At 41.0% G+C, this 27,716-nt stretch overlaps 1 protein-coding gene across 2 annotated transcripts; it reads right to left on the bottom strand.

Annotated features, from left to right (window-relative positions):
* Positions 1 to 1,919: 1,919 nt before the first annotated feature.
* On the bottom strand, positions 1,920 to 27,716 carry METAP1 (methionyl aminopeptidase 1). Of its 2 annotated transcripts, none has more exons than XM_071431673.1 (11): positions 27,553 to 27,716; positions 17,742 to 17,793; positions 15,584 to 15,693; positions 14,162 to 14,222; positions 12,906 to 12,997; positions 12,104 to 12,187; positions 10,494 to 10,632; positions 7,922 to 8,053; positions 5,392 to 5,535; positions 3,206 to 3,271; positions 1,920 to 3,037 (listed from the first exon to the last, which is right to left on the bottom strand). In XM_071431673.1, the coding sequence occupies exons 1-11, from the start codon at positions 27,670 to 27,672 to the stop codon at positions 2,877 to 2,879; spliced, it is 1,161 nt and encodes a 386-aa protein (XP_071287774.1). In that variant the 5' UTR covers positions 27,673 to 27,716; the 3' UTR covers positions 1,920 to 2,876. The 2 variants fall into 2 exon arrangements, with proteins under 2 accessions (XP_071287774.1, XP_071287773.1); XM_071431672.1 differs by having other exon boundaries at positions 15,584 to 15,696; positions 27,553 to 27,715.

Raw genomic sequence — 27,716 nt, 5'->3', positions numbered from 1 at the left:
CCCAGCCATTACTTCAGCCTGCAAAGCTTTTGATTGAATGGAGCATGTTTGAAATAGGGTTTTTTTGAAGTTGTTCAGCAATCCAAGGGACTCAAAACCAAGAGCTTCTACCCCATTTTTGGTGACCAAGGTACTGTATTGAACTGCACATCCACTCTGAATGCAATGTGCATGTACTCTGCTGGCTGTCACGTAAAACATCTGGACGAGTGCTGGCCACTCTCGTCCTGCCGTTACTCTTACTCAACACCATCTACCAAACCTTCTCTTCTTAAATATTCAAGTCAAGTTGCAGAAACAGCATGAAGAATTTCCACACTGACTTACAGTAAGTAATTTTACAACAGTGAAGGGAAAATATATTAAGAGATTGATTCAGAACTAATTGCAGGACTGTGTTTTTGGTAAAAGTGTATATAATTGCTAAGAATGTCATTAAAAGGAGATTTAAGTTAGGATCTTTTATTTAAGTGGATAGCAACTTATGTAAGAATAAAAATAGTTAATTTCCACAATCCAGTCAGCACAAGTCTAGTATGTCATGTTCAAGCAAAGACACAGCTAGATAGGTGAAAAAATAGTTTTTCTTAATATTTTTATTTAATAAATTTTGTTCTCAAGGCTGATGTGCCCTCTTGTGTTGCAAAATCTGGTGTAGATGCTAACCAAGCTTTCCACTAATTTAAAAATACTGCACTAGTATCAACGCACTACAAGCAGTTACCATGCTGTGATTTCAATTTATAGGCAGAAATGCATAGTGTCATAGATTACCTGCACTAAAAATGTGCTACATTTGGTTGTATCAGTGCAACAACAAAGAGGTATCCAAGTGGCACATGTGTGGGTTTAAGGGTGAGTTCTAACTGGCTGCATGCATCTACCAGTGGGGCTTGCACTACACAACCAAACCTGGATGTAATGGAAAATTCTGTGTCTGGGTTTGGATTACAAGACCAAAAAAAACCCTTATTTCTGTTAAAAGCAGCTGCAACTTTTATTTTATAGACCAAAAATGAAGCCCCCCCCCCACCCCTTGCATCATACATACACACATAGAAAAGGCAAGACCATTGTAACCATTCAAGTGAAGGATATGGTGGGCAAACCTCCAGGACAGGCATCTCCTCAACACAGCTCATTCAGCACAGGTAATCCCACTCAGGTACTACAGTCTGTTTTGTTAAAAATCTCTACACACACATGCACGCACACGCACTCTCCGTGCATCGTTTCAGGTCGCTTTACTGCATAATTAAACCAAGAAAAAAGTAATGAAAACATTGCAGTGATACAGCAACAGAGGTCTGAGGCACTCAGGGCAGAGAAGATGTTTTCTGGCAAATTTGGAAGTAGATGAGTCCAGTTCTGTGAAGCACTAACCCCTTTCCCCCACTAAATTCTGCAGTGCCAAGGGGAGTCAAGGGTATGCAGCACTTCATGTTCTTGGATCTGTGGCAACAAATTCACCAGACATTTTGTAAGAGGTGTATTTATGCCCATGATTGTATGATTTTTAATGTCTGTGTTGGCTTAAGTGTTTCTTGTGTTACAGTGGTGTAAGACGAAGTCTACAATGGGATCTGAAAAAATTTTCATTACAATTCAGAAGAAAAAATTAATTCCCCCAGCAGAGACACTAAAGATGATGGAAGGGAAATGGGCATGGAAAAAGAAAGGGTAGAGAAAAGAGAGGCTTAATCAATCCACTCCTTAACGTAACCATTTTCAGTTCACCATGACCCACTAACAAAATATAAAGGGGTATTTATACCAATGTTGCCCACTCTATACCCTGTCTGAGGAAAAAAAGATCAGTTTTCATAGCTGCCCCCCTAAGACTTCCCAAAAGCCTCAAACTCACTCAACCAAGGGGGAAGAAAATGACCCGTTTAAAAATCACCAAAAGAAAACGAATACAGTGTTGAACGTGTTTCATTTTCACACACTCAGACTTGTTTTGAGATACTTCACTGTAAGTCTCGCAAATCCAATCCCCCACAGCTACTGTGGATGTACTTTTTAAAGATGCCCCACAGTTAACAGACATAGGGATCCCATGAATCATGGGATCTTTTTGGTTCTTGTTGCATTCCTTTACCTAGGTAGGTCTGATACATCAGCTTCACCAAACTTTTGGTGCAGGAGGCTGCCTGCAAGTACTGCTTTGCCAAAAAGCAGCTTATTCCAGGCAGCTGCATATAAGACAGACTTTGTTAACTTCCCAACCTATCAAATCTCCAGCAAGAGAAACAAGTCCTGCCATTAACACAGTGTGCCACCCACAGTGGCAATCACCACCAGCAGAGAGATGGGGGCAGAATTAAAGGTAGCCCGTTCTTGTACGTGCCTGTCTTTCTCCCTTCTGCCCCCTCCTCAACTGATAAACAAACAAGGCCCAAAATAGTATCTGCAGAAGTAAGAGCAAGTCTTTGGAATAAGAAATGCTTAAAATCTCAGGTGCCTCTCACAAACCAAGAGTGACAGAGCACACTGAAATGGTGAAAAAAACCTGGATCCCAAAATATCAAGTCCCAGTGGGAAAGCTTACCCACGCTTTTCTAGCTAATATCATGGCAGCAACAGAAGCAGTTGTGGGTCTAATTGGAAGAAAGGTGCTAAAGAGATAATTGAAGAAAAAAGGAAAGAACAGCATGAGTGTTGTAGGTAGGAGGAAAGCAGGAAATTCTTTAAATTCTTCTCTGCTTTTGCAGACATTGGGTCAGGTTCTTCAAGATATTCCTCTTATCTACAATCACCGAGAACAAAGTAAATGGTGACATCTTTCTACTCTGTACTCTTAAAAAAATGCATAGTACAGGGGCAAAAAATAGATATATATTTCTGGTTCTGATGCACCTGCTCAGTGTGGGCTGTCACTGGGTCATGAAGTGGGGGCGAGTGCTGTCCAGGCGGCGGGTCAGGATCTCGCAGCCCGTGTCTGTGACCAGCAGCGTGTGCTCAAACTGTGCCGAGCGCTTCCCGTCCCTCGTCACCGCCGTCCAACCGTCGGGCCAGGTCTCGTCCTGCCAGCCACCTGGAAACAGAGAGCATCACTTCCTGCCAGCTTTTAAATAACAGCCACCGGTCCCCCAAAGAGAAATGAAATATCTATCAGCTCTACAGGATAGAACCATCACCCTGTTCCATCACTACTTAGGAGCAAACAAGAGTAACCATTTTACTCTACTGCTAAACTGCTCACCTTCACAGATCATTGGTTCAATTGTAAATACATGGCCTGGCTTCATCACTCCAACTGCCTTGTTTTCTGCAATAAAATAAATACTCAAGTTAGAAGAAAGAATGACACCCTAGTAAATAAACAAATCCTTGTCCTAACAGAATACAACAGAAACACAGTAAAGTCCGAAAAGCCCTTCTGAGATGATCTGTTCACTTCTCCATTTTTATGTATACATAAACATTTCCCTTCGCTCTTTCCTTCTCCCCATCCACCAACACTGTACTACTTACCCAAGCAGCTTAAAATTAATTGCTGTCTTTCTCTCCAATAACTGGAATTTAAACTCTAGTTCTATAAAACACTGAAAAAATATAATACAGGAATTTCTGCACACTTCTATAATGGAAATTCATAATTAAAAAACAGAAGTAAGAAGCACTCAAGATATTTAGAGAAGGCATGGAATCTCCTTACTTGTTTGCACTGAGCCATTAGCTCCAATAAATTGTCAAAAAGTGACAGTGATTAAGTAATCCCATGATTCCATTAATGAAAGTCACACTGCCTCCTCATTACCTGGATAATGGGGTCATAGCAGTGTCAGAGGGATAATGCTGTGTTCATTAGCTAACATAAAATAGCAGAGCATTTTGAGTCATTCAGGACAGTAACACAGGAACTTTTTGATGTTAAATGCACCAAAAATGCTTATGTGAAGGCACACGAACTGAAGGACAGCATGACTCGAGGAGTGCAGTTGGACTGGAGAAAGGCTTCAGCCCATTTCCTCTGTACTGTTCCACCTGGAAGGACAGCACAGCTCAGATGTAACTGAGCCTGAGAGCTGGAACAAACTCCAGAACTGCACAGGAACCATTAGCTCCAAGCTACTTGGCTGTTGTAGACAATTTGCATTCATTTTACATCCCCCTATCTAACCTTAATTGTATTAATTTATTACACTGCCTAAATCACCTAGAGGCTTTAAAAATCTCAGACATCAAGCTGCCACAACAGCAACACAACATTTTTCTTAGAAAATTATCTTTTTGCTCTTCAAACTCCTTTCATAGTAGGCTAGAAATAAGCAGCAGCATTCTTTTTTCTCCAAGAGGCTTTAAGTCCCTCAGATATTTCCACTTTTGCTGTGACTCTGTATTTAAAAATACCAGAATCTTTCTTTCTGGGAACAGACATATTTGCCCAATGAAAAAAAAAAAAAAAGTTGAAAGTTCCAAATAGCCAGGAAAGATCGAAATTTCCTTGGTATTGGATTGGATTTTAATTGGTATAAAAAGCTCTCCACCTCCAAAGAATCTGTATTTTCTTCATTTTACACAACAAAAAGTACATACCAGGAATTGATAGCCTTTTACCCTGCAATTAACAGATTTTCTCTGTCATCAGAAAAAATAACTTGGGGAAATGATGACATGGAAAGTCAGGAATTGCTAGACTATATTCTATAACCATAACATGTGTTAAAGCTCATTAGGAGATGGGAAGATGGAGGCACCTGTCAGGTCTGAGGAAATAAGTGTCCTATTATCAGGGCAGCTTTACAGCTGAAGTGAGTGTGAACTGCTGATCACTGCCTCATGATTTTTACTCTGCCCTTAGTTGTCCACTGGCACTTAACCTTCCATCCTTTGCCTCTATGGATGTTGTTTCTTAGTCTTGCTGGAAAAATTGTTATGGTGCTATGGACATTTCCAAAAACTACCACTACTGGGGGAATGCCCATTCCTCCTCTGCCACACACTAGGATGAAGTTTCCAGAAATACCAAATGACAACACTCAAATGAAGTGAAAGAAACAGGATCCATATTCAGGCACAACACCCATTTATACTATTCAAAGAGCTTTTTATTTGCATCTGTAAATGGCAGTGAGGTTTGGCATAGAACTTCTAAGGAGAGAAACATTTGGCAGTTCATGTCAGACAAGAATGTCTAAGGGAATTCAGCTGGGAATTCAGGCAAAAACTTCGAGCACTTACCCAGTACTGATGAGAGCTAAGACTAACCATTAGTGCAGGCAGATAATGCAAGCAGGGGTTCATAAAGTATGTTACGGTCCAGAGTTAAAAAACAAAAATTATTTCTCAAGTGCCAAAAATGCCAACCTGATGGCTCAAGTAAATTGGGTGCATTCACTGCAAATCACTTGTCTACAGGACAGCACAAAGGGAATGAATACTCACTGGCATAATGGGGCACGTTAGGAGCTGTATGGAAAAGTTTATGGATTCCATGCCCGCAGTAGCTCCGAACCACTGAAAATCCATTTGCTTGAGCGTGTTTCTGAATTATGTTCCCCAGTTCTCTGTACCGAACACCAGGCTTCACTGCAAAATTAAAGAGACACAAAAGGGAATTGAGAGAGCTTTCCTTCAACACAGCTAACAGTCAAACACCATCTCTGTAGCACTCATGGCTTGTGTGTTCATCTGTTTCAGTGTGCAAATTCCTATGATCACTAAATCCCCTGAGTGTGTACGTGAGTGCAATAACTTGAGAGAGGGAAGAAACTGTCTCATATAAAAAAAACAAGAGAGACAGAAGAAAATGCCTTTTTCACAAGGATACTACTTTCTTCCTTTCATGGATGCAACTGCTCACATTAAAAGGATGTCAAAGTTTGAAATTAAAAATAAAGGACTTTCAAAGTACTTGGTGAACTCTCACACCCTGAGCTGCAGTGCTTTTTGCAATGAATGTAGGAACCATATTTTAATATACACTTATCCCTCTACTATGTGGAAAATGCACACAAAGGACTGATATTTAGAAAAATAAATAAAGGGAAAATGGGTGTATCTACCCTTAGACAAGATTCTCAATGACAACGCTACAGCAAATAAGAATGTTCATATTCAAGTTTAACTTTTTTGACAATCCCTTTAGGAAGCCTTACAAGTTAGAGAGTGTGAAACACAGGAAAATGGTGTGAGAAATTCACTTTGAGCACTTGGACAAGGGAGTAATAATGCCATAAAAGCAACAATATTACATCATTCAGCTAATGAAGATTCATCCCAAAAACAACCTTGAGCCTCTTAAAACAAAATATCAAGTTTTCCCAAGACTATTCCCAACTCCCTGAACATATGCTGCTTCTTCAGGAGCCAGATATGTGGTTGTGTGGAGCCATCTTAAGCAGAGTTCACATAAAACTTAAGCTTTACGTGAAGCAACTATTTAGTTCAATTCTCTGCTCATGTAAGCAACTACAACTGAAACCCTGAGGCTGAATTTACAGAAAATAACAAGAAACTTGTATTACTGGAATATACTCTCCAAAAATTAAAAATGGACATGGTGGGGAAGAGATTCATCTGTGGTGTTTGTGCTAAATAGCTGTGAAGTATGGGCCTGACAGCATGTGCAACTCATTTCAATGGAGCAAGGATCCCTCTGCTTCTCTCTCATACAGCTAGAGCTCTGCTGGTCCAACACCAAGATGTTGAGATGATTTAAAGAGGGGAGAGGTGACCCCCTTTTAACAGCTGAGACACTTTCTGCCGGAATTCCTACTCAAATGCAATGTCTAAAACCCTTTACAACACATTACAGCATCTAAAAAATTGGTAAAAAAGACTTATAGTGAGAATTTTAATCTCATTGTAACGAACACAGCGAAATTTCTGTCACAGTTTCTACATCAAAGCCAGGATACAAAGGATAAGAGACAACATATGTAACAATTGCTATAAAAAAGTACAGGACCAAAGATACACACTGTTCTGGTTTAGCTCTAAAAAACAAAGTGGTCATTTCAGAACAGTAATCCCACAAAAACAGGTAATCTCTATTCTTCACAGCTCAGCCTGGCAGTATTTTCTTGATCACACAACAGATACATAAGACATCAATCCTATGGATTTTTGTCTTTTCGCTGGACTAGCTATCTCCAAATTATTAACCCAAATTGTGCTCATTTTAATGTCTTTTATTTACATTTACTTTTCATTAAGTTTAAAAGCCTTACTATATGTACTACCTTAAACTTCAATCTTTAGAGGCCAAGAAGTGATTAAATTATAATGGGGATTTTAAGAAGCTGCAGGGTACAAAAGATACAGATGGTACAAGTACTTCCAGGGACTTGAGAAATTCTTCTTTTGTTTTCTGAAGCTAGAAAGGTAGCTGCATGTTTATCTCACTGTATATCTTGATACAGCTGCCCTGACTGTTATCTAAGCAAGATAATTAAAGTTCTGTAGGTACTGGAAGATAAGGATCTGTCTTCTCTGGCACACTGCCACACAAAATCAAGAGCTCATAACTAGCTTTATGAAATAACCATCAGGTTTGGCAGGGCTAAGGAGATATGTTTAGGTGCCCACACAATGTTTTACCTTACCAGTTCACTGTGCAACACCATACAAATTATCAAAGTAGGGTTTTCCAAAACATAATTTGCTTGTTGCATTCTCTAAGTTACTCAGATCAAGGATGTGTTACTCATCAGTGGTCAAAAAAAGGCTGTTACCATGTCAGTATCATCAGCAAATCAGCTCAGCATCAAATACATTTCCCTCATCTGCCCACATTTAAAAAGCAGTTGCAGCCACCACTCACAGAAGCATGACTGCGTTACACAGCACCCATCATCAGCTGGTGAGAACACACCACTGCTTCTGTGTGCTCACCCAGGAGTCACCCTGAGCAGAGGCACTATGAGCAAGCATGTCTGAGAACCAAAAGCTTCCTGCTGCAGGCAGGCCTCACCTGCATCGATGGCTTGCATGAGGCACTCGTAGGTGGTCTGGACAAGCCTCCTGGCACCCTCATCCACCTCTCCGACATAGAAGGTCTCGTTGAGATCGCCGTGGTAGCCATTGCGATAGACGGTGATATCCACTGCCAACACAGCACACACGGGAAGTTAGCGCCTGCTCCTCACCTCCTGCCTCCCACGGATGAAACAACAGACCTGAACAAATGGGGCACTCCAACTGTGAAGTGTTACTTCACAAGAATTCCCTAAGAAAACTCTTCCAGCAGAAGCAGATCTTTCATGCTTATCCTGTAGAGTCTATATAATAATTTGTACGTTACTGTTGCACTGGTGAACAGTTTGATTTAAGGAAATAAAAGGGGGAAGGGGAGGAAAAAAATCTCCCAACAATGCAACACAGACACAGCAAGATAGCATTGGTTTTTTAAATATAAAAATGGGAAAGAGAAGCTCTTTGCTCTATGGGATTTACCTGGTTATTGTACTTTCTCAGAATTTATTCCAGCACTTATAGGGGGAAATTAAATTTTAAAAGGTATGTAATCATTGTTTTGCTTATCAAGTTGTCTTGCTATGGCACAATGGGAACTTTTGTTTCTAAGTCTTCGTTGGTCAGCTGTTAGGTCTAATAGCTGCTAGATCACCAAACCCACTAGAAGGGCTTGCTCTGCTTTCATGAAGAAACCCACACCTGAATCCTCTCCCAGGTAAACAGTCATGAAGGGAGCTGTAGTGTTCAATAATACTTCAGGAATATAGTACATGAGCTGCTGAGAGAGACCAATACAATCTTGATAGGAAGATGTGGGAAAACACACTTTGGTGTCAACAACTAGACATCACTTGCTAGTACCTTCTGGATGACATGTTCTGAATGACACGTTCCATGTACCTATTTTGGACTTTGACATGGCTTTCAGGCTAAAAAGTTTTAAATGAAGAAAAAGATGGACGCTTCCTTTTAGTTGTTCATTGGGTACATTCCCTCCAAGGTACCTTTTCTATCCCTCCTTGTAAACTGTTCTGGTCCTCCTTTTCAAGAGGCTTTTGAGCCTCCACTTTACAGAAAAGAAGCCCAGCTCTTTCTCACGATAACAAAGCAGAAGGCTCCAAGCTCGATCAAGTGCAGGAATGTGGACAGAGGTATGACTAGAGCCTCTTACAGAAGGTCTTCTCTAGGGCTGAGGTACAGCCTTGGCATGCAAATAGCAGAGTAAGGCACCGTGTAGATGAAGCCAACCATGTTCATTAGAAGGCTGGAGTACCTCTTCAATTAGAAAAACCTGAGAGAATTCAGATTGTTCAGCCTGGAAAAGAAAAGGCTTTGGGGTGACTTAATTGTGGCTTCCCAGCACCTGAAGGGAGCCAAGGAGAAAGATGGAGAGTAACTTTTACAAGGCCATGTACGTAGATGACAAGGAGGAATGAATTCAAACTGAGAGTAGGTTTAGATCAGATACTAAAGGAAAATTCTTTACAGTGAGAGTAGTGAGGCACTGGAACAGGCTGCCCAGAAATGCCAGAATAGCTGGCAATAATAAAGAGCTCTGCAAAGGCATCATCTTTGAGAATGAATGTCATTGAGAATGAAATGAAAGTAAGATAAAGGAACTTTGGCATATATTGTTTGGCATATATATCCTACAAGTTCAGAGCTTTCAACCAGACAACACCTTACCTAGACAGGGGCAGCAATCATGAGACTTGTTCCGAAAAGGCTGGTACCCACAGCACTGAGATGTAGACTTAGCAGCTATTATTATAAGCTAATATGTATTAAATATCTAATAATCCAAAAAGATTACAACCTGCTTCTAGAGGGAGGTCAAACCTTAGCATACTCTGTGTATTTATTACAGGTAAGAGAAAAGCAAACCAATGCAATAAACAAAGGTGAAAATGTTTGTACAAAAAAAGCATAATTAATTTTTACTGCCAAACCAAGAAGAAATGAAGGTTCAAACAAGACATAGTCAAATAATTTATAAAAGTATCTCTCACCACCCAAGAAGGCCTAAGCACCTTGAGTACCAGAACAAAAAGCAGCTGGTATTGTTAGGCTGTGAGATGCTCAAAAAAGGATAACATGCACCTATACAATGCCTGCACATTAGGACCCTTTACAGTCAGTCATCATAATCATCAATGAGCATAGCAAAATTGTAACACTCTAGAGCCATCTAATCAAGAATTCACATGGAACTAATCCATTTGAATAATTCAATATACATTCTATTCACTATATATACAGAGTCTGGAACAACTGGAATCTAGACTACAAGTGGAATACTCAGGCACTATACTAATGCACAGATCAGGGTAGAAGAACTGTAAAGCTCTTAAAGTGGACTAACTCTTGAAATTATTTTATTAAATAAATACATTAATCAAAGTATGTTAAGAGCAGAGGTAAATGAGAACAATTTAACTGGTAAATGAGAACAAAAGCCTCTCTTAAGAAGCTATTCTAATGATGTTGCCTGCTTCTGAAACTTCACCTTATTGCATGGTTTAAGTGCACACAAGGTAAAAATGCTGAAGGTTCATTTTCACAGCACTTACCATTAACAATATCTCCCTCCTGCAATGGCCTCCTGTCAGGAATTCCATGACAGATCACTTCATTCACTGACGTACAACACGACTTGGGGAAGTTATAATAATTCAAAGGGGAAGGATAACAATTCCTTGCAATACAAGCCTAAATAGAGAAAATACAATTTACACTAGTAAGTTTTGTACAAAGAAAAAACACTGTAAAAAACGTACGTGCAACAGCTTTACAGTAAGAATAACAGGCTGAAAAGCAGTGACTCCAGAAAATAAGATTCTTCAAGCATTTCTTGGCAGTGTTTTTGTTATACCTTCCATTTCTTACCAGGAAGAAATTAAAGCTACTTTAATTTTGTTTCTACTTATTTTCATGTCTGACTGCGAGTGCTGAGATATTCAGGTTTAAAACAATGCATGGCAATAGTGACTCAGTCTTAAAAAGTCATTTTCAATTACTGCTTTTAAATGCCCAGTTCAAGATTTTTGCAAGATACACAAGCTAAACAAAATAATATTTAGCACTATTTTCCCCCAGCTCTAAAACCTTAAGCTGCTTCCCTTTCACTGCAACAACTTTCCTGTATTTTTCCAAAACTGATACATTTCATATATACTTACACATACATACATACACATACTTTGTGACACACAGAGCAAAGTACTGAAAAAACAAACTGTGTTACCTTTTTTAATTTTTTTTTAAATACTGTTTTTAAAACTGAAAAATACCAATTAGGGATATCAGTCAGTATCAACAACCTGCCAAAGTTTCCATAAACTATTGAGGACAGGTAACTCCATGTTAACTACTAGTTGTTCATATTAGACATTGTGCGTAAGCAAGCAGTTTGATGTTTAATGTAGTAGTTTGTGTTTAACAGTTTTGAACTGTTTAATGCAGTTCAACAGAAGTCTCCAGCCTAATGAAAGCAATCTTAGCTCAACACCTGAAGATGCAGATAAAAAGGAAGCTCTCTAACAAACTTAACTATACCAAAACTGTTTCCTTTCTCACAATGCACAGATTAAATGATTCACAGAGAAGACAGCAAAGCAAAGTTCAAATATCTATGGAAAGTTAAGGCAGGAAGCATTCTTGAACATGTTTTACAACACTTCATTGGACTGTGGCTTTATTTTGTCAGACTGCATCAAACGTCTTGTTTCAGTTCTCTCTGAGGCACCTCAGTTCTGATTCCCAATCATAAATAATTTAACTTTCTCCTCTATATGTCTTAGCAAACCACAGAGTACAAGAAGTCCATGGCCTACAAATGTTGTTCTTTATATAATGGTATCTGTGAAGCAAAAAGAGTTCAGAAGAAAGAAAAGACTGTTAACTGAGAAAGCAAGTGAACAAACTTAGAAGAAATCTGAAGCCAGAAATGTGGAAGCAACTGATACAGAGTGAGGCCCAGGAGTTCCTAAATCACTTTGAACCTACCATTGCACTGTAGCTCATTTCTGCCATCTACACTACCCACCAGCTTCAAAGTAGGAAAGTTTGAAATAAAGAAATGAAATTCATGCAATAAAGAAAACCACACAATAATCATTTAAAAATAAAGAGACAGAAGAAAATACTTATAAACACCAGAAGAATAATAAACTTATCTTACTAAATGGACAGCATGATCAATTTCTTCAGTAGTTACTCCTGGTTTCACCATCATGGCAGCAACATCCAATACTTCTCTAGCAAGCTACAAATGAAACAATTTAAAATTTAAAACAGATTTTAAATTGATCTATTGGCTTAATTTAAGTTGATTTAAAATAGGCCAGGACTACTCTCTACAAGATTTATAACCCATTTTTGACAGCTACACTGAGATCACCAGGAAAGCTGTGTGGAGTTGGGCTCTAGAAAGACTTTGAGATGTTTCCAGGTCATGTATTCACCCACCTCTGTGAGAGCTGAAAATTCCCCAGTTAAGGTTTGGGCCACATTTTCCTTGAATGCCATAATCTTAAATCAAACTACCTAATGCACTTCTAAGTTTGACTTTATGCACAAGGAAGTGATTACAGCTGAACAGCTCTTTTTCAAAAATTCTTGAGGATGGGGCTTTGCTCTGCTTTTCAGTTTTTACCTAGTAGCAACTCCAGGAGAGGAGAAAGTTCTCATTTATGCACTATAAAACATATCCTTAACAGAAGCAACGTGTCAGGCACAGATTGTCTTACTACTAACAACAAATGCAGGAAACAGATAAAAGCCATCCTTCTGCTTGCAAAATACTTTACTGGGAACTGGGGTCACAAGACGGAAAAAATATCAAGCTTCCCAAGCTATTTTTCAGTGCTCTAAAGCGCTTTGAAGGTTTGTATTCTCAAATGTGCTATGACAAAGTGGTAAAATCATTATAGCTTTTTAAAGACTATAAAGGCACCTTGCAAGAAAAATCAAAACACCCTTACCCTACACACTACTCGCATCCCTTCTATATCCTCAGATGACAGTATTTTTATTTGAGAGGTTCCTTTTAAAGCTTGTTCTGATTCAGACATTCCTGAAAATAAAAAAGGGAGAAGATTAAAAAAGAAAGAAAAAACCCCACGTTATATAGGGTGAAGATTGCTACACATATCCAATCCAGGAACTTCCTTAGCTTACCAAGGGCAATAGAAGTACAGACTTTCTCACCGCAGCCTAAAGAAAGAAACCCACCAAGGCACAGTATGATGATACTATTCAGATTAATTGGAATTCATAAGCCTTCCACAATACCATAATGCCCCATGTGCTCAGGAAACCCATTCACTTACTGCATAAAACCATCATGTCCAGTTAGTCAAAACACAACCTTAAATACCAGGTTGACAAGGAAGTTGTGTTAGTCACAGAAAAGCATCTTTAAGCTGCTGTTGGAAAATAATTAGTGAAAATTATATTCTAACACAGTCATAATGGGTTACATGAGCATGGGAATATACCTGGTTATACTACTGCAATAATCAGTGGACAAAAACATGTAAATTCTTCCTACCAAATTCTGTGCAATCTCAGCTTTGTAGATGAACAACCCCATAAAATACAGTATTTTGTGTTGTTTTAATATTTACACTCTTTAAAAAAATAACGCTAACGGACTTCATAGCAGCCTTTTGGGGAAATGCAAAGCCCCAATACTGGTATAAATATAGAGGAAAATACCAAAACAATCCAATAAGTAAGTAATTTTGAATGTGCATTCCCTCTCTGTCCAAAACCAGCTGGAACTCATACCCCAGTTTTCTTTTGGGGGGTTGCATACTGCAAGGCTTCCTTGGTTTTGTTATAAAATAATACACTTTCAACAGATACACTGATGCCACAGAGAATGGTTTAGTAGAATTCATCTGTGACAGTCAACTGACCGCTGCTTGTTATCAAATTAGCAACAGAACTAGGACTTGTATGTTTGAGATAAAAAAAAAAACCCAAACCAAATTAACTAACACTCAATTTCCTGTACACCTTTGAAAGACAACCCATTACAAACTTTGGACTTCCAAAAAATACTTGCAACCATGATTTTTTAAAAATGAGTAAGTTACTGTGGAGAAGTAGTAAGGTGAGAACAGACAAGAGGTTCCCTTCTCCCGTATCTTCTTCATTCATTAAAGGCTTTTTCAATGGAAAGGAAAACAGAGAACAAACATAACACTCAGAATTGTGATTTGTTTCAGGTTACCTAGTGGGTGATCAGCATAATCCGGTCTCTGAATATAACTTGGCACAGGTCTTGTGGGTGTCTAAATAAATCACAGGAAAAGCTAGTTAGGTTGCAACAGCACTTATTACAGTTACAAAAACAGAGTCACACAGCAAAATTAAATACAATATGAAATATTTCATGTGAAATATGGCAAAATCCATTTAGAAAAAGTTGCAAAGTATGTAAACACTCCAAAAATTCCAAGTTTAAATCCCAGACATTCTGCTGTTACCCCCTATTGCTATCATATTATACAACTTTTAATACTAACTGTACAGCTTTGTAGAAATCAAATTTTTATTGTCAAGTGAATCACACTGGTTTTATAATTTATTATGCGTTATTGTAGCATTTTTTTCTGCTGCTTTCCAGACTGCAAGTGCACTAGCTCCAAATACATTCCTCTTCTCTTTATCAAGAGAATACTTACTTCTAATCATCATCTTAGTCAAAATCTCTAATTTCATTTGCATCAGTGTCACAGCAGTCACAAGACAAAAAAGCCAAAGTTCAGAGATAACACAACTAAATTACTTAGCCACTGAAATGTCCCAAATACCTTTTTCTCCAACAACACTAACAAACACACATGGGCTCATGTTCAGCTAATCTGTTCTCTAATGAGCCTGTAACATGGAGAAGACTTAGAGAGAATGCCACTGGGGCAGCTTTTCTAGCACAGGCCAATTAGAAAAGACAAATTTAAAGAAAATGTCATTATTGCTGCAAAAAAAAGCTTCAGCTTACTCCATGTACAAACTTGTACCAAGTTAAAAATACTGTTACATCTGTATGTCCCTGTGTGTGTGTGTAATATATATATATATTTACAGAGTTATATGTCATCATCTTCTAAACCCAATCTGCTTTCACAACCAAAGGTCTTACTGACCTCTGCTGTTCTTCACCATTCCAGTGCAGGAGATTACTGTAACCTCTGTTCTTTCAGCTGTTCACCAGTTCACTCACTGGGTTATTTTAAATCACTTACATAATATAATAAAAAAACATTTATTTAAATTCTAAATGAATTCACCCAAACTTTTTAGAAACAGACTGCTCTATAACAGGTGAGGACAACAAACAGCTGGGAGACATCATCTGAACTAGCAGTAGCTTTTTTGCAGAATAAATGTCACAGTGTACATCCAAAAGGTGTGAGCTTAAGCCTGTTACTGATGCTCACAGGCACTCCCTTAATTATAAATATACCAGGAGATAGAACAAGCTAAACTAAAATGAACCACAATAAAGACAGCCATGCATGTCCTTGCCATCGGGTTCAGATCAAGAAGCTCTCCTCTCTCAGCAAAAATGTGGGAGGTCATCAGGTCAGGAGTGGTCTATTAGTTGCTCAGAACATAGCAGTGCTGCAGTAGAGTGGCACCTCTTGCTTACCAGTGGATAGTGTGGCCTGAGTTTCCCAGTGTATCGATAACCAGACCAGGGATTTGTGTTGACATCACCTTCCAGGCTCCAGGAGGAAACTTCACGCTTAGCTTTCTCATCTTCTGAAAAGACAAAAAAAAAAGGGGGAAAAAGTTGCAGCAGCAAAACCTGTCCTACTAAGAATGAGAACTGTGGTGTCTAGAAAGTGACTTAGAAGTGCCTAAGTCTAGACCTGAGTCTTTCTGGAATTTCAGATACTGATATATGCAAGCATAAGTAGCAGTTATTATTTTGTGTTGTCCATTCCAAATTCACATTCTTCCCACCATATTCAACAGCAAACTGGGGAATGTGAGGACTGAATGCACAAAAGAAGTGCAGTAATTAAGTTGTTCTTCATTTGTAGTTTTATAACACAGTGCTTGTTTCATTCCTGGGAAAAAAGCCTGTTTCTACAGAGGCACTCAATATCCCTTCAATTAACACCCTTGCACTGCAGGAGAACATTCCTTCCTTGTCATCTCCCTTAGCACTCAGTGACCAAAATGACCTGAGGTGGGAAGGAGACCATCCAAAGGTGGAAGGGAGGCCATCCTACTGTCAGGCTCAACACATGGAGGCTGCTACCCCTCCAGAGCTGATGGACAGAGCGCAGGTCCGGCCACTTCTGCAGTTCAGGACAAACAGTGCTCACACCTTACGAGATGGTCCTAAACTGCTGGAGCTTCTCAGCTCTCCAAACCTTGTGAAATTCATGTCTGATGTGGTCCAGTGACTGACTTCATTCACAAACAACACACTCCTATGAGGGCAAATTGTAGGTGTTTAAATAAAGGATTGAAACAAGCAGACCCTGAGCAATACCAAAAGGAGAAGTAGTTACTCAGAAAGAGAAGGCAAGGGTTAAGGAAGAGCATGGTAACATTAATCTTTAACTCATAACTGAGTAACTTGTTTGTTTTCTCTTTTTATATCTCAGAAGGATGAAGAGGTAGCAAAAGGTCTGCCATTGCAAGCCTAATGTCAATTCCTCAGAGCCTCTGTGGCTGACATCTAAGCCATCTGCTCAGATGACATTAAGTTCAAATGAAACTGAGAAATAACAATTTAAAAGTCCAAAGCTGTTCATATTCACACAAATTAACAGGATGCAGAATGCAAGTGTGAACTATTAGATCCATACACTGGGAAGGCAGAAAGAAGGAAAACATTTGTTATTATCTGTACTACTCTATTTACCATCCAACGTTTATCATGGAAAAGAATCTTTATTGGGTTTTAGGAAAGGAGGTAAATTATTTGAGGATGTGAGTTTCTGCCATATCAGATTTTAATCCTACCTCCCTTTTCAGCAAGGCTTAATGAAGATAGGCAGGGGGGTGGCAGGGAGGAGGCAAGGGGGCAGAACTGAGGTCTGCCCTCTCTTTGATTTTAAACTTATGGGTTATTTTCACTACCCAGAAAAGGTACAATCTACCAGTCTCCTGGTACTTCTGTGCCAGAGCTACCAGTTGTCACTAGGGCACACAGATACTCTTACTACCTTGAACTGAACTCAGCAAAATCCTAGCTATGATACATCCTCTACCAGTGGCTGCAGCATGGGCACAAGCATCCTCCCTTTTTTCCCAAAAACGTACTGAACAGCTGCACTCTGACTCACTTGTGCTCCATCAAGTGTCTAATCACAAAGACTTTGCAAGAACTTTTGCCACTGTACTGTCTTTGACTGCATTAGACATCAAAATGCTATGAAAAAACACTGCCCTACAATAATGATTTATTATTCTCCTTGTCCTTTATTTCAGCACCCCTCTTTCTGTGTTCATATACCTGGCAATGTAGCTCAAGCAATAATTCATGCAAATAGAAAAGTGAACAGAAACAAACACTTCTGTGAACCTCTGCCTCTGAAATTTTACACAGTTCTTTAGATTGTTGAGAACTGGACAAAATTTCAGATATGCATCACCCAGTGCCAGGTATCTTGGAAAAAAACCCAATACCATTCCAAGGTGAGAAGCACAGAGCAGTTGAGGTTAGAAGGGACATCTGGAGGTCATCTGGTCCAATCCCCAACTCAAGCAAGGTCACCTACAGCTCACTGCACAGGACAAAACCAATTCAAAGAAATATGAAAATGCATTTTAAAAAGTAATGTACTTACTTGCTTTCTTGTGTAGTAACTTGTGAGTGGCCCAGCTTCCCTTAAAGCATTCCTAGAATTACAAACAAAAACGTATAAATATATGTTTTAAGCAGTATTTACACAGGCAGACATGCCAAGCTGACAAAATGGAGAAGCAAATGGATTTTAAAGAAAACTGGAAGACTACTTTTATTAACCCTTGCAGCAATATGCAGCAAATGCTACTGGTAACTGCTAGTCTTAGCAATAGAAAACACCGCATTCAAAAGTTCATTAATCAGAATAGGCAGAAAAAGCACAGCCAAACAGACAACACCCATGGCAGTGAAATACACTGACATAATCCTATAGATTGACTATTTATCATTATTTAAACACCTGGTGGCTGCAGGTTGGCTGAAGCAAAGTTTATCTTACAGCGCTGCAGTGAGCAGCAAGGTCCTCCCTTGACTCCTAGAAAAAGCCATCTCCTCCTGCTAATTGCATCCCTTCTGCCTCCTGCTCCAGCACAGGAAAGCAACAGAGGCCAATTAGCACAACCACAGGGGAACTAATGAAGTAGACTAAAGGGCGGAAATGAGGGCTACTGAGTGAAAATAGGAAATTGAAAAAAAAAAAATTGAGAAAGTTGAAATGGAAATCAAGAAAAGAGTGACTGTGGAGGAGTTTGGCCTTTTCTCTTCTTCCTAAGCACAAATAGAGCAGTTAATGCAAGGAACAAAGAATCAGCAAAGGGGCAGATGGAAATGACTAGCAGCTGGAGAATAAAGAAGGACTAAAATGAAGAAAAGACATGAAAGAAAAGAGATTTAAGTAGAAAAACTGCAGAAGGCAGCATTAAAGGTGATCCTTTAAGGTACTAATTAGCAAATTACTTGGGTTTGTAGCAGAAATTCTAAATCAATGCCTATGTGCACTCAAAACATCCATTAAGAAACTGCTAATTCCAATCATTGACAATTACAGCTGAATTTCTGAAGAAAGAGGCAGGAAGCAAACTGGTTTTCTTTTTAAGGAGAAACAATACTAATGCTGAATCATCACTGTAAAACTACCACCCAGAGCCAACAACTGATTCAACCTAAAGTATACAACCCTCAACCAGTCCAAGACAACACATCTGCAAACTGAGCCTAGCTTGTAACATTCCACCCTTGCTTCAGGGCTGCTCTTGAGCACTGTGACCAGTCTGCTCCTGTCGAGCCACCCTCTCCCTCCTCCCTTGTTAGTCTTGCAACCAGCAGGTACCAAAGTGCACCCACAAACACACAGAACAGTGGTGTACAAGCACACCTACGTTCAAAGAGATCCTGTTGTGTGTGTGCTGTTCCCCTCATGACCAGAACCAGCTGCTGGTCGTGTTGTGCTGCCCCACACACCAGGAGGGACTGCACTGCCAGGAGCTCTGAAAGCAACGCTTCCGATGACCGGAGAGAACGTCACTTCCAACAGCAGCCCAAGTTTACTGTCACACTTATATAGCCCACTGCAACACAGACCTTTGCACTGCACTGTTCTCTGCTGGGCAGCTGGGAGGAAAGGAACAGGTTTTAACTGAGGCCTGCTTTAGGGAAAAGAAAAATAATAAAAAAAATAGCTAAAAACGCTATTTCAAGAACACTGGAAGAACTAGCAAGGTTTTAATCCCTTTTCAAACACGAGGTCTTTGTTCTGAAGCATAAAAGAAGGACTAAGCAGCGAAGGACTTAAAGCAGCTACCAAGTCTGCAAACCTAGAACCCACTTCATTCTCTGCTTTCCCATTAAATTTTGGGGGCTGTTCTCCAATGCCCTGGCTTTGTCCTACACCAACAGCCTTTCCTCTCTGCTGGCCCAGGCAAACACAGCACCAGGGACAGTAGCCTAACTTGAGGGACTCCATTTTGGCTTTTCATTTCCTGCAGCTGTGGACAACCTAAGATGATTCTGCATAAGGCTGCCACATGCCCAAGTTCTCCCAAACATGTTTCTGAGATTTTACTTGCCCTCTATCTCCAGAGGAGCAGTAGCTCTGCCAGAACTCCCGGGGCACAGCTCCAAAGGTGCAACCATGTGCACTACAACCAGACACCTGCACAGCCATCAACTGCAACAGGCACACACAGTACATCCAAAGCATTTTGGTGAGCAGGGCTGTTACAAGTGCACTGCACAATCCATCAGTCCCTCTGCCTTGGTCTGACACTGCTGGAAGGCACTCCAAGGACATGCTGCACATCCACCTACAGCCCATCTATTTTGTGTAGGATCAGTCATACGCTTCCTGTGAGCACTGGACTGACTGGGTACATGCAAATTATTTATGTTCAACAACCCACTGCACAAGCACCACATTGCACATGACTGCAGAGCTCTGCCTTGGCAGTTCCACACAAAAATATGGCAGCTGTCATCTCACAGGGTGGAGAACCATAGCTCTGGCAACAAAGCACTCCCAAAGTACCACCGCACATTGCAAACACCCTCACCCTCTATACTGCAGACTTCCCAGCAAGCTGTGGAAGAAATGTACTCTTTCTCTCCATCTGGGCCACTTTTTGGAGTATTTTCTGGAGAAAATCATGCTTTTCACTGAGCCTTCTCCTGACACATCTACTTCAATCTGGCTATTGCCATTCCTGTCTCTTAACAATTCTTCTGTGTTCCTACCCAGGTCAGGATAGGAAATTTTCAATGACTACATGAACAAAATCCAGGGGAAAAAATATCCAGGGTGACTTTTAACATTAAAATGAAGAAAATAAAGAATTTTTTTTCCAGATAGAGTGAAAAAAGGAACATGTAACACTGGATGGTTATATTTTAAAACATTAGCTTCAGTGGGAAAGTACAGAGGAACAACATGAATTTGGCTTTAAGTTCCTTGGAAGACTTCCTAGGGTTCATTTCAAGCACTACATAATCCATTAGCATGCTTGATATTAATATCCCCACCCTTCTCACCTAAAGCATTTTTCTTTTTTTATTGCGTGTGACTTTTACACCTCAATCAAGACAGACGTGGAAACACTGAAGAGGATTGTACACAAAGAGAGGTCAAATGAATGACAAAAAAAAAAAAAGCAGAGGGGTTTGACTTGTTTAGGGCAATCCTGGGTACAACTATTCTATCAGAAAGAAAAATATAACTGTGTCTTGTAGACAGAGGCAGCCGACATATTGCAACCTTCAACAACATTTCTGGCTTCAGGACATTCTTAAGCCAATCCCACTTGTTTTGTGTTTAGAGACAAGTTCAACCCAGTGTTCATCAGAATACATCAAAAGGTAACCAAAGGCACAACCAGCATTACCATTTGAAAAGATTCCTGCTGGATCCCCTTGTGGAAGATGTGTTATTTCTGAAAATGATTTCTACCTTAAGGACTCGCCCGATATCAAGAGAATCATGTGACATAGCAGCATTTGTTTCATAGTATGGTGCATTTTCACTATGAACACACTGATCACTACCAAATACCTCGAGGGTTTTTTTTTTTTAAATCAACCATTGAAAGAACAAACTCTTCTATGTTTATTGTAATTTTTACAATAATAACAGAAAGCTTTTTATTTGTTCAGTTCATGTATGCATACAATCTGATTAAGAGGTGGAAAAGTACAGCCAATTGCAAATTCCAGAGGAAAAAAGGATGCTCAATCAAGATTAGGATAGCACTACACTACAAAACTCTGTAGAGCAGAGATATAACAAACTAGATTTAAATAAGCTACCCAGAGACATGGATGCCCCATCCCTGGATGTGTTCATAGCCAGGATGGACAGGGCTCTGAACAACCTGGCCTAGCAGAAGGTGTCCCTGCCCATGGCAGAGGACTGGAACTACATGGTCTTTAAGGTCCCTTCCAAGCCAGGCCACTCTATGATACCAAGTCCACCACAGCACAGAATCCAAGACATGCTGACAGACAGTGTTTCTGAATTGCTTTTGCATGGGAAAGGCTCATTTCAAGCATTTAGCTCTTGCAACCCCTCTGTCAGCACTCCAACTTGTGTCCAACTTCCACAGAATTACCCCCTCCATCCTCTATGGTCATCATTTAGATGCACTGCAATGAATTTCAAAAAACATCTACTTTACAGAAAATAAAATAAAAATGATAGTCAGAATGAAGACTGTGAGGACAGACTGTCTCTTTGCATGTCATTATATCCTGAACTGCAATGGACAAACTACAAGTGCCAAGCAGCACACTGCAGCTAAAAATATTCTGAGCAATCTTTTTAACAGAATTTACAAATGTCCTTTAGAATGTAAAACTGTCTGGGGCTTAACCTAAGACCAAGTCATTTTGCATAATGAGAACTCATTTTTAACCAAATACCTTAAAGGTATGCAAAACAGAAGACAAAAAAAACCCCTCTGAAGTACAGCATTTAGTTTAATACCAGGCTATCAATTATATATACATATTAAATACAGTACAGATTAATTCATATTTTCCTCATAAGTACAAGAATGTTGAGGTGTTAATACATTTGATGTTAAAATGAAACAGTTCATTCTTTTCAGCATGCTGAAATACTTCTAGGGCAGTACAAGCCCACAGAGACAGCCTCCAGCCTGAAAAACTGTACAAAATTCCCAAAGTAGTCTAAGCAGGACACATGAATAGTCAGTTTTTCAGAAGAGTTGGATATGTGTTTTCAGAATATGTGTTCTCAACTCCAAGAGAAGCACCTACATGCAGAACCTTGGTGTCAGCAGGATTGACTGACTTTCTCCTTCATCTAAGACCTCATCTTACCCTGAGACTCCTAGGTCCCTCATGACCCTTTGTGGAAGGGACTGCATTTTGCAGCTCTTCAGATTTACAGAAATATACAACTGATTTTTGAGTGAACAATGGACCAGAGGAATTCCAACTGGACTATCCTGTCACTGCATGGAACACTAGCTCAGCAGGTCTCCCTACAGGAGTCTGAAGTTTTACTTTCAGAAAGTCACGAGAGCTCAGCTTTCGTATCTCACCAACAATCAGGTGCTTACCTCAGACACAGGTATTCATGGTGATTTATAGGCAATTGAGAATGTCAGCTTCCTGATGAAGGAGATCTGATTTTCTAGAAGATGGTATCAGCTGAGTGCCATTTATGCCTGAGGAAACTCCTGTGTGCTGCAGCTGAATCCAAGCAGCTGCTTCCAGCCTATTTCAGGCACAAAGAACAGTGAACCAAGGATGAAACACTGCACTGATATCCTATGGTCTGATGTGAGAGAGGACAAAAAATAGTTTCATCCAGGTCTATTGCTCCCTGCTCCCCCATCCCCAGCACATTGACAGTGAAAGGGAACAGCAAAGCAGCAGATGGGACAACAATCTTCTCTTCAGGTACACAGTTTTTCACAAATTACTGTCGCCTTGAGCATCCAAAGCTGTCAAGGGCTCAGGGCTGAGTGTCAGTGAAAATGTGCCTTCCAGAAAGCAGTAAATTGTATATAAATTCACTGAGAGAATAAAACAGCATTTCTTTCCTGAAGAAAATCATACCCCACCTCAGATATCTAGAGGTATCACGAGATATTGGGAGGCATCCACCAGTGCAAGAGAAAGACTGACCCTGACTGTACAGTCCAGAGAAACTGCTACCCCTTCAAACACCTAAAACACACGTAGCAGAGTCACCAGATAACCTCAGTCCTCACTTCTGACTCCATAACCAGACCACTTCATACACCTGGGGCTGACAACACAAGGGCACACAAAACAGGAAGGGGCAGCACTTCCCCTTGAGTAAGTTATGACTACTACTAGGATACAACCCATGGCCACCAGCTCTCAGAGAAAGAAAAATGGCAAAGGCCACTGACTTCAGAGTAAGAGAATGTTTCCCGAATGTGTCTACAAGTAGGTATTTCTGAATTTGGCTGGAGAAATGGCCCTGTACCAGCATCTAGTCCACACCACAGTGAACCTATTCTGTTTTGTCCAAGACACTTATGTAAGTAGTATGAAAGATAAAGTTTTTCACAAAAGCAACACAAAATCACTCATAAGTGATCCATTCACAATTAGAAGGTTCATATAAAAATGGTAACTGGAGTTCTCAAGAACAGTCACTACTCTGCCCTTCTTTAACCTTCATCCACTTGTAGAAGACATAAAAGAAATGCAAATTGTCTACTTTAAACACAAACTCTTTATGTATACCACACACAACGTACACGCAAGTGACTGTATCTGTAAGGCAGATTTCACAATAACAAATTCACCTTAGCAAGAGAAACTCTACACCTGAGATGTGATGCTGGACATCTGTGTGATTTCCACATTCAGAAGATAGACTGAATTACTGTATCTCACCATAAGATGATAAACACACACAACACTGCAGTAAGTCTCTAAATAAAAAGAAAACCAGACAGTGAAAAAAGGCAGCTGGTAGTGACAGTACTTGATTTACTAGCCTAAAATATTACTAAGGGTTAACAGCAGACAGAATCCCTCAACAGAACAGTTCCTCTTGTTTCCTCTTGTTAAGTGAAAGGGAAAAAAGCAAGCCAGGGTTCAACATACCACCTCAAGAGCTTCTCTGCTGCTAAAAGCCATTTTTACCTTGCCTCCATGACCAGTTCAAAAACTCCCTGCTAGGCAACATGGCCCCTTTCCATCCATGATCCACAAGGACAACTATTATTTAGCAGCTGTACCCAGCTTCCAGGGTGCCCAACAGCCAGAGAGAAAACAGTGTTGACTCAGAGGAATCCCAGAGAATGTCAAATTACTCCAGCCTAAGCATTTTCAGGGCATGTTGTTGAGGCATATGTTTTGATGCAGAGAAAGAGAAAAAAAATAAGTGACCAGAATAACACCCTTTCTCCAGGAAAGGAGAAACACAAATGATAAATTCACCAGGGAATTCATTGTCTTGACACAATCTACTTGGAAAGTTCACTTCAATTCTCTATGTGCAGTCATGAAAAATAATTTTTAATCAATCTCCACACTACACTGGGATTCTCAGCCCTATACTTACTATACCTCCTATACCTTTCAGTCCCATATCAATTCTTTCTTAGCAAATGATATGTTAGTGATTTATAATCTAAACACATGGCTTCACATGGTTACCATCCTACAGCAGTTACCATTTTCTGTTGTTTAATCTTAGCACTAGGGAAAATAAATTCCAACAAATTTGGTTTTAGCTCTGATTGGAGTTTTGGCTGTAAGAAAAAGTCATTGTAGGCTTCCAAGCAGATTAATTACCAGGTGTCCATGCCCATACAGATGCTTTTACCTGCCAAGGAGATGGCAGATAGCTTGTGGCTCCCAATCCACCCTCAGCCCAAAGGAAGCACCCACACACCTGGCTACCACCAGTGCATTCCATAAGGACAGGCTGACTTTATGGCTGGGCTGAACTGGGCCACAGTGGGTAAGCCTGCTCTTCAGCAGCACACTCCTGAAGTGTCTCATGACCCCACAGCGCTAAACCAGCAAAAAACCCCAAACAATTAATGCAACTCCTTTTCCTCCATTTAAAAGAAAACTCTGAAGGCCTCAGAAGTGGCTCACCAAGGAATCAGGGACAGCCTAAGGCAATGGGTAGAAGCACGCATCCTCAGAGGGAGGGAGCAGCACCAAGCCAGCTACAACACAGGCTGTACTGTGAGGTGGAATAACATCCTAGGTCCACTCACTAGCTTATCTAAGAGTTATTTATGCATGTAAGACCAGAATGGAAAGAAAACCACCAAAGAGAGAACTCCAGAAAAGTTTCACCAATGCTAACCAGTCCACTGCTGGAAGCTGAAACTTGCTGGAAGTTCATAGAAAATAAGCTGGAAGTTCACTTGCCATGTGCTTATTTGAAGAGGCAGCCAGGTTGTCAGCAGCACCTCACCCACCCTCCTGACTGTGCCTGCCAGACACTGGGGCAGGATGGCAGCAAGTCTCCTCCATAGCACACACCAGGTGCCAAGGACAGCTGGAGCCTCGGGACAGCTCCATGCTGGGCCAACACAGGGCACTCAGGGGGGCTAAGGGTCCTTGCCACAGGATGAATGTAGGCACTCCTCTCTGTGTATGATGTTTCTTGCACATCTTTAAAACAGGCTGTCACTAATGTCCTTCTCTGTAACACCTCGCCCCAAAACCTCCAAAGCACCTTCAGTGTGCTTACCCACATTGCTGATGGGCATGGCAAGGCACAACATGCCTGAAGTCACTCAGAAATGAGATGACTGGGATTCCCAGTTCAGTACTTCATTTTCTAGGCAGGACAGCTTTACAAGCATGTAGTTAGTTATCCAGCAGCCTACTTTAACAAGCCAAAAAGGATTTCCAGTAACTCTCCTTTTTCCTAACAACAGCAGCAGATATTTCCAAATCATTAAACTCAGTATATAGAAAACAAGAATCTCTGCATCCCATATGGAATTAGCTGAGTTAGAGGTGGGAAGGAGGGGAGTGAAGATGTAACTGGAACTCTTCACACTGGCCTGTTCGTTCTCTTAACAAATGGTTTTGTCATCACCAACCAAAATTTGTATACACTGATGATGCATTTATGATGAGTTTTATATCAGACATGTCAAAACACACAGTAAAACCTAGAGCAAATCCTAGAAGTCAACCACAAGCACCACGTGGGAACTAGAGACGCAGAATTGTCAGAACAATTCTGAGCTGCAGTCACTCTAATTTGGCACCAACTCCCAGCATAGGGCACAGAGACCTCAGGGGAAAGTACCAGAAGCTGTGCAGCGGGTGTGTCACAAGCACGTGGGAAATTTTCCCCTAGTCCTATGCAAATCATAACTATCAGCTTACACCCTGTCTCGGAAAAAAATTCTTCCCAATTAATAAATTAATCTAGCTGATGTGATTGAATTATTTTCTTATGTTTATCCACAAAAGTTCAGTGACTTTACTCTGAGTTATAATTGTGACAAGGAAAGCCAGTGTTAATCTCTGAACTGAACACATAAGTCCTCACTGATTTTGACAGAATTACACATACAAAATTTCAAAGGATTAGGCTGCGTATTTTAGTGCACATTTGAAAGTTAAATAAAAAAACAAAACCAAAAGGAACCCCACAAACAAAAACCACACTCAAACAGTCATCAGACAGCTCTTTCCTATAGAAGGACCACACTCTGTTACCACGGTGGCCCATAGAACACGTTTGATTCTCACATTTTTACGTGGGAGCTCACATGTGGCCTAACCTGAACCTTCCTGTTCGGCACCCTCAGAGCAGAACACCAAAGGACACAGAGGGGAAAAAAAAGTTAGGAATGAAAAGGGAATAATACAAAAACGGAAGAGTATCAAATAGTTTTCACAAAAACTCATAACTTAAAGAAAATCTGTTTTCAGAGCAACAAGTCCCCCGGTGTCTATCAAAGCCGAGCAACTCCAGAGCTGACGCCGGCAGGGAAACGCAGCCGCTGGAATTTGATGAGCACGTCCTCACTTTGTCCCAGTAAGCCTTTATTTTTAAGGGGGGCACACGGACCACCCACCCCTTCAGGCAGAGAACATCCGTGCACCCTCTCACGAGCGCTCCGGCTGCGCTTCGGTGCCGCCGAGGTCCCGCACCGCCTGCGGCCACGCGGAGGAACGGGGCTCCCTCCCCGCCGGGGCCGCCAGCCCGGCTCCCCCGGCTCCAACAAGCGAGCAACCGAGGGGGAACTTCCTGCGGGGTCCCCGGCCGGGCGCTGCTGGCCCAGGCTGGCCGGGGGCGGGCGGGCAGAGAGGCAGAGCCGGGTACGCCGGGCCGGGCCCGGGCGGCCGGGAGCCGGCGCGGGGAGCTGGATCGTGCGCCCGCCGCACGCCCGGAGCGCCGAGCGAGGGGCTGGGCCGCGGGGGGAGCTCACCTGCGAGCAGAAGTAGGAGCCCTGGATGCCCAACTTGAGGCAGGTGGGGCACTGCAGCTTGGCCTCGCTGCTGCAGCCGGCGGTCTCGCAGACTCTGCGGGTCTCCACCGCCGCCGCCATGCTGCCGGGCGGCCACGGGGGAGGAGCCGCCGCCCGGAGCTGCC

This window comes from Agelaius tricolor, unplaced genomic scaffold, assembly GCF_023055355.1.
Source record: "Agelaius tricolor isolate 1412-34295 unplaced genomic scaffold, bAgeTri1.0.p SCAF_8, whole genome shotgun sequence".
NCBI lineage: Eukaryota > Metazoa > Chordata > Aves > Passeriformes > Icteridae > Agelaius > Agelaius tricolor.
This window is presented reverse-complemented; position numbering and strand designations above follow the sequence as displayed.

Excerpts from the sequence above, each read along its gene's own strand:
- METAP1 (XM_071431672.1), bottom strand. The coding sequence starts at position 27,672 with ATGGCGGCGGCGGTGGAGACCCGCAGAGTCTGCGAGACCGCCGGCTGC. Across the intron at positions 10,633-12,103 it reads TTGATCATGCTGTCCATTTA|GCTTGTATTGCAAGGAATTG; the intron begins GTAAGATAAGTT and ends TTCTCTATTTAG. Across the intron at positions 3,038-3,205 it reads TGAACCAATGATCTGTGAAG|GTGGCTGGCAGGACGAGACC; the intron begins GTGAGCAGTTTA and ends CTCTGTTTCCAG.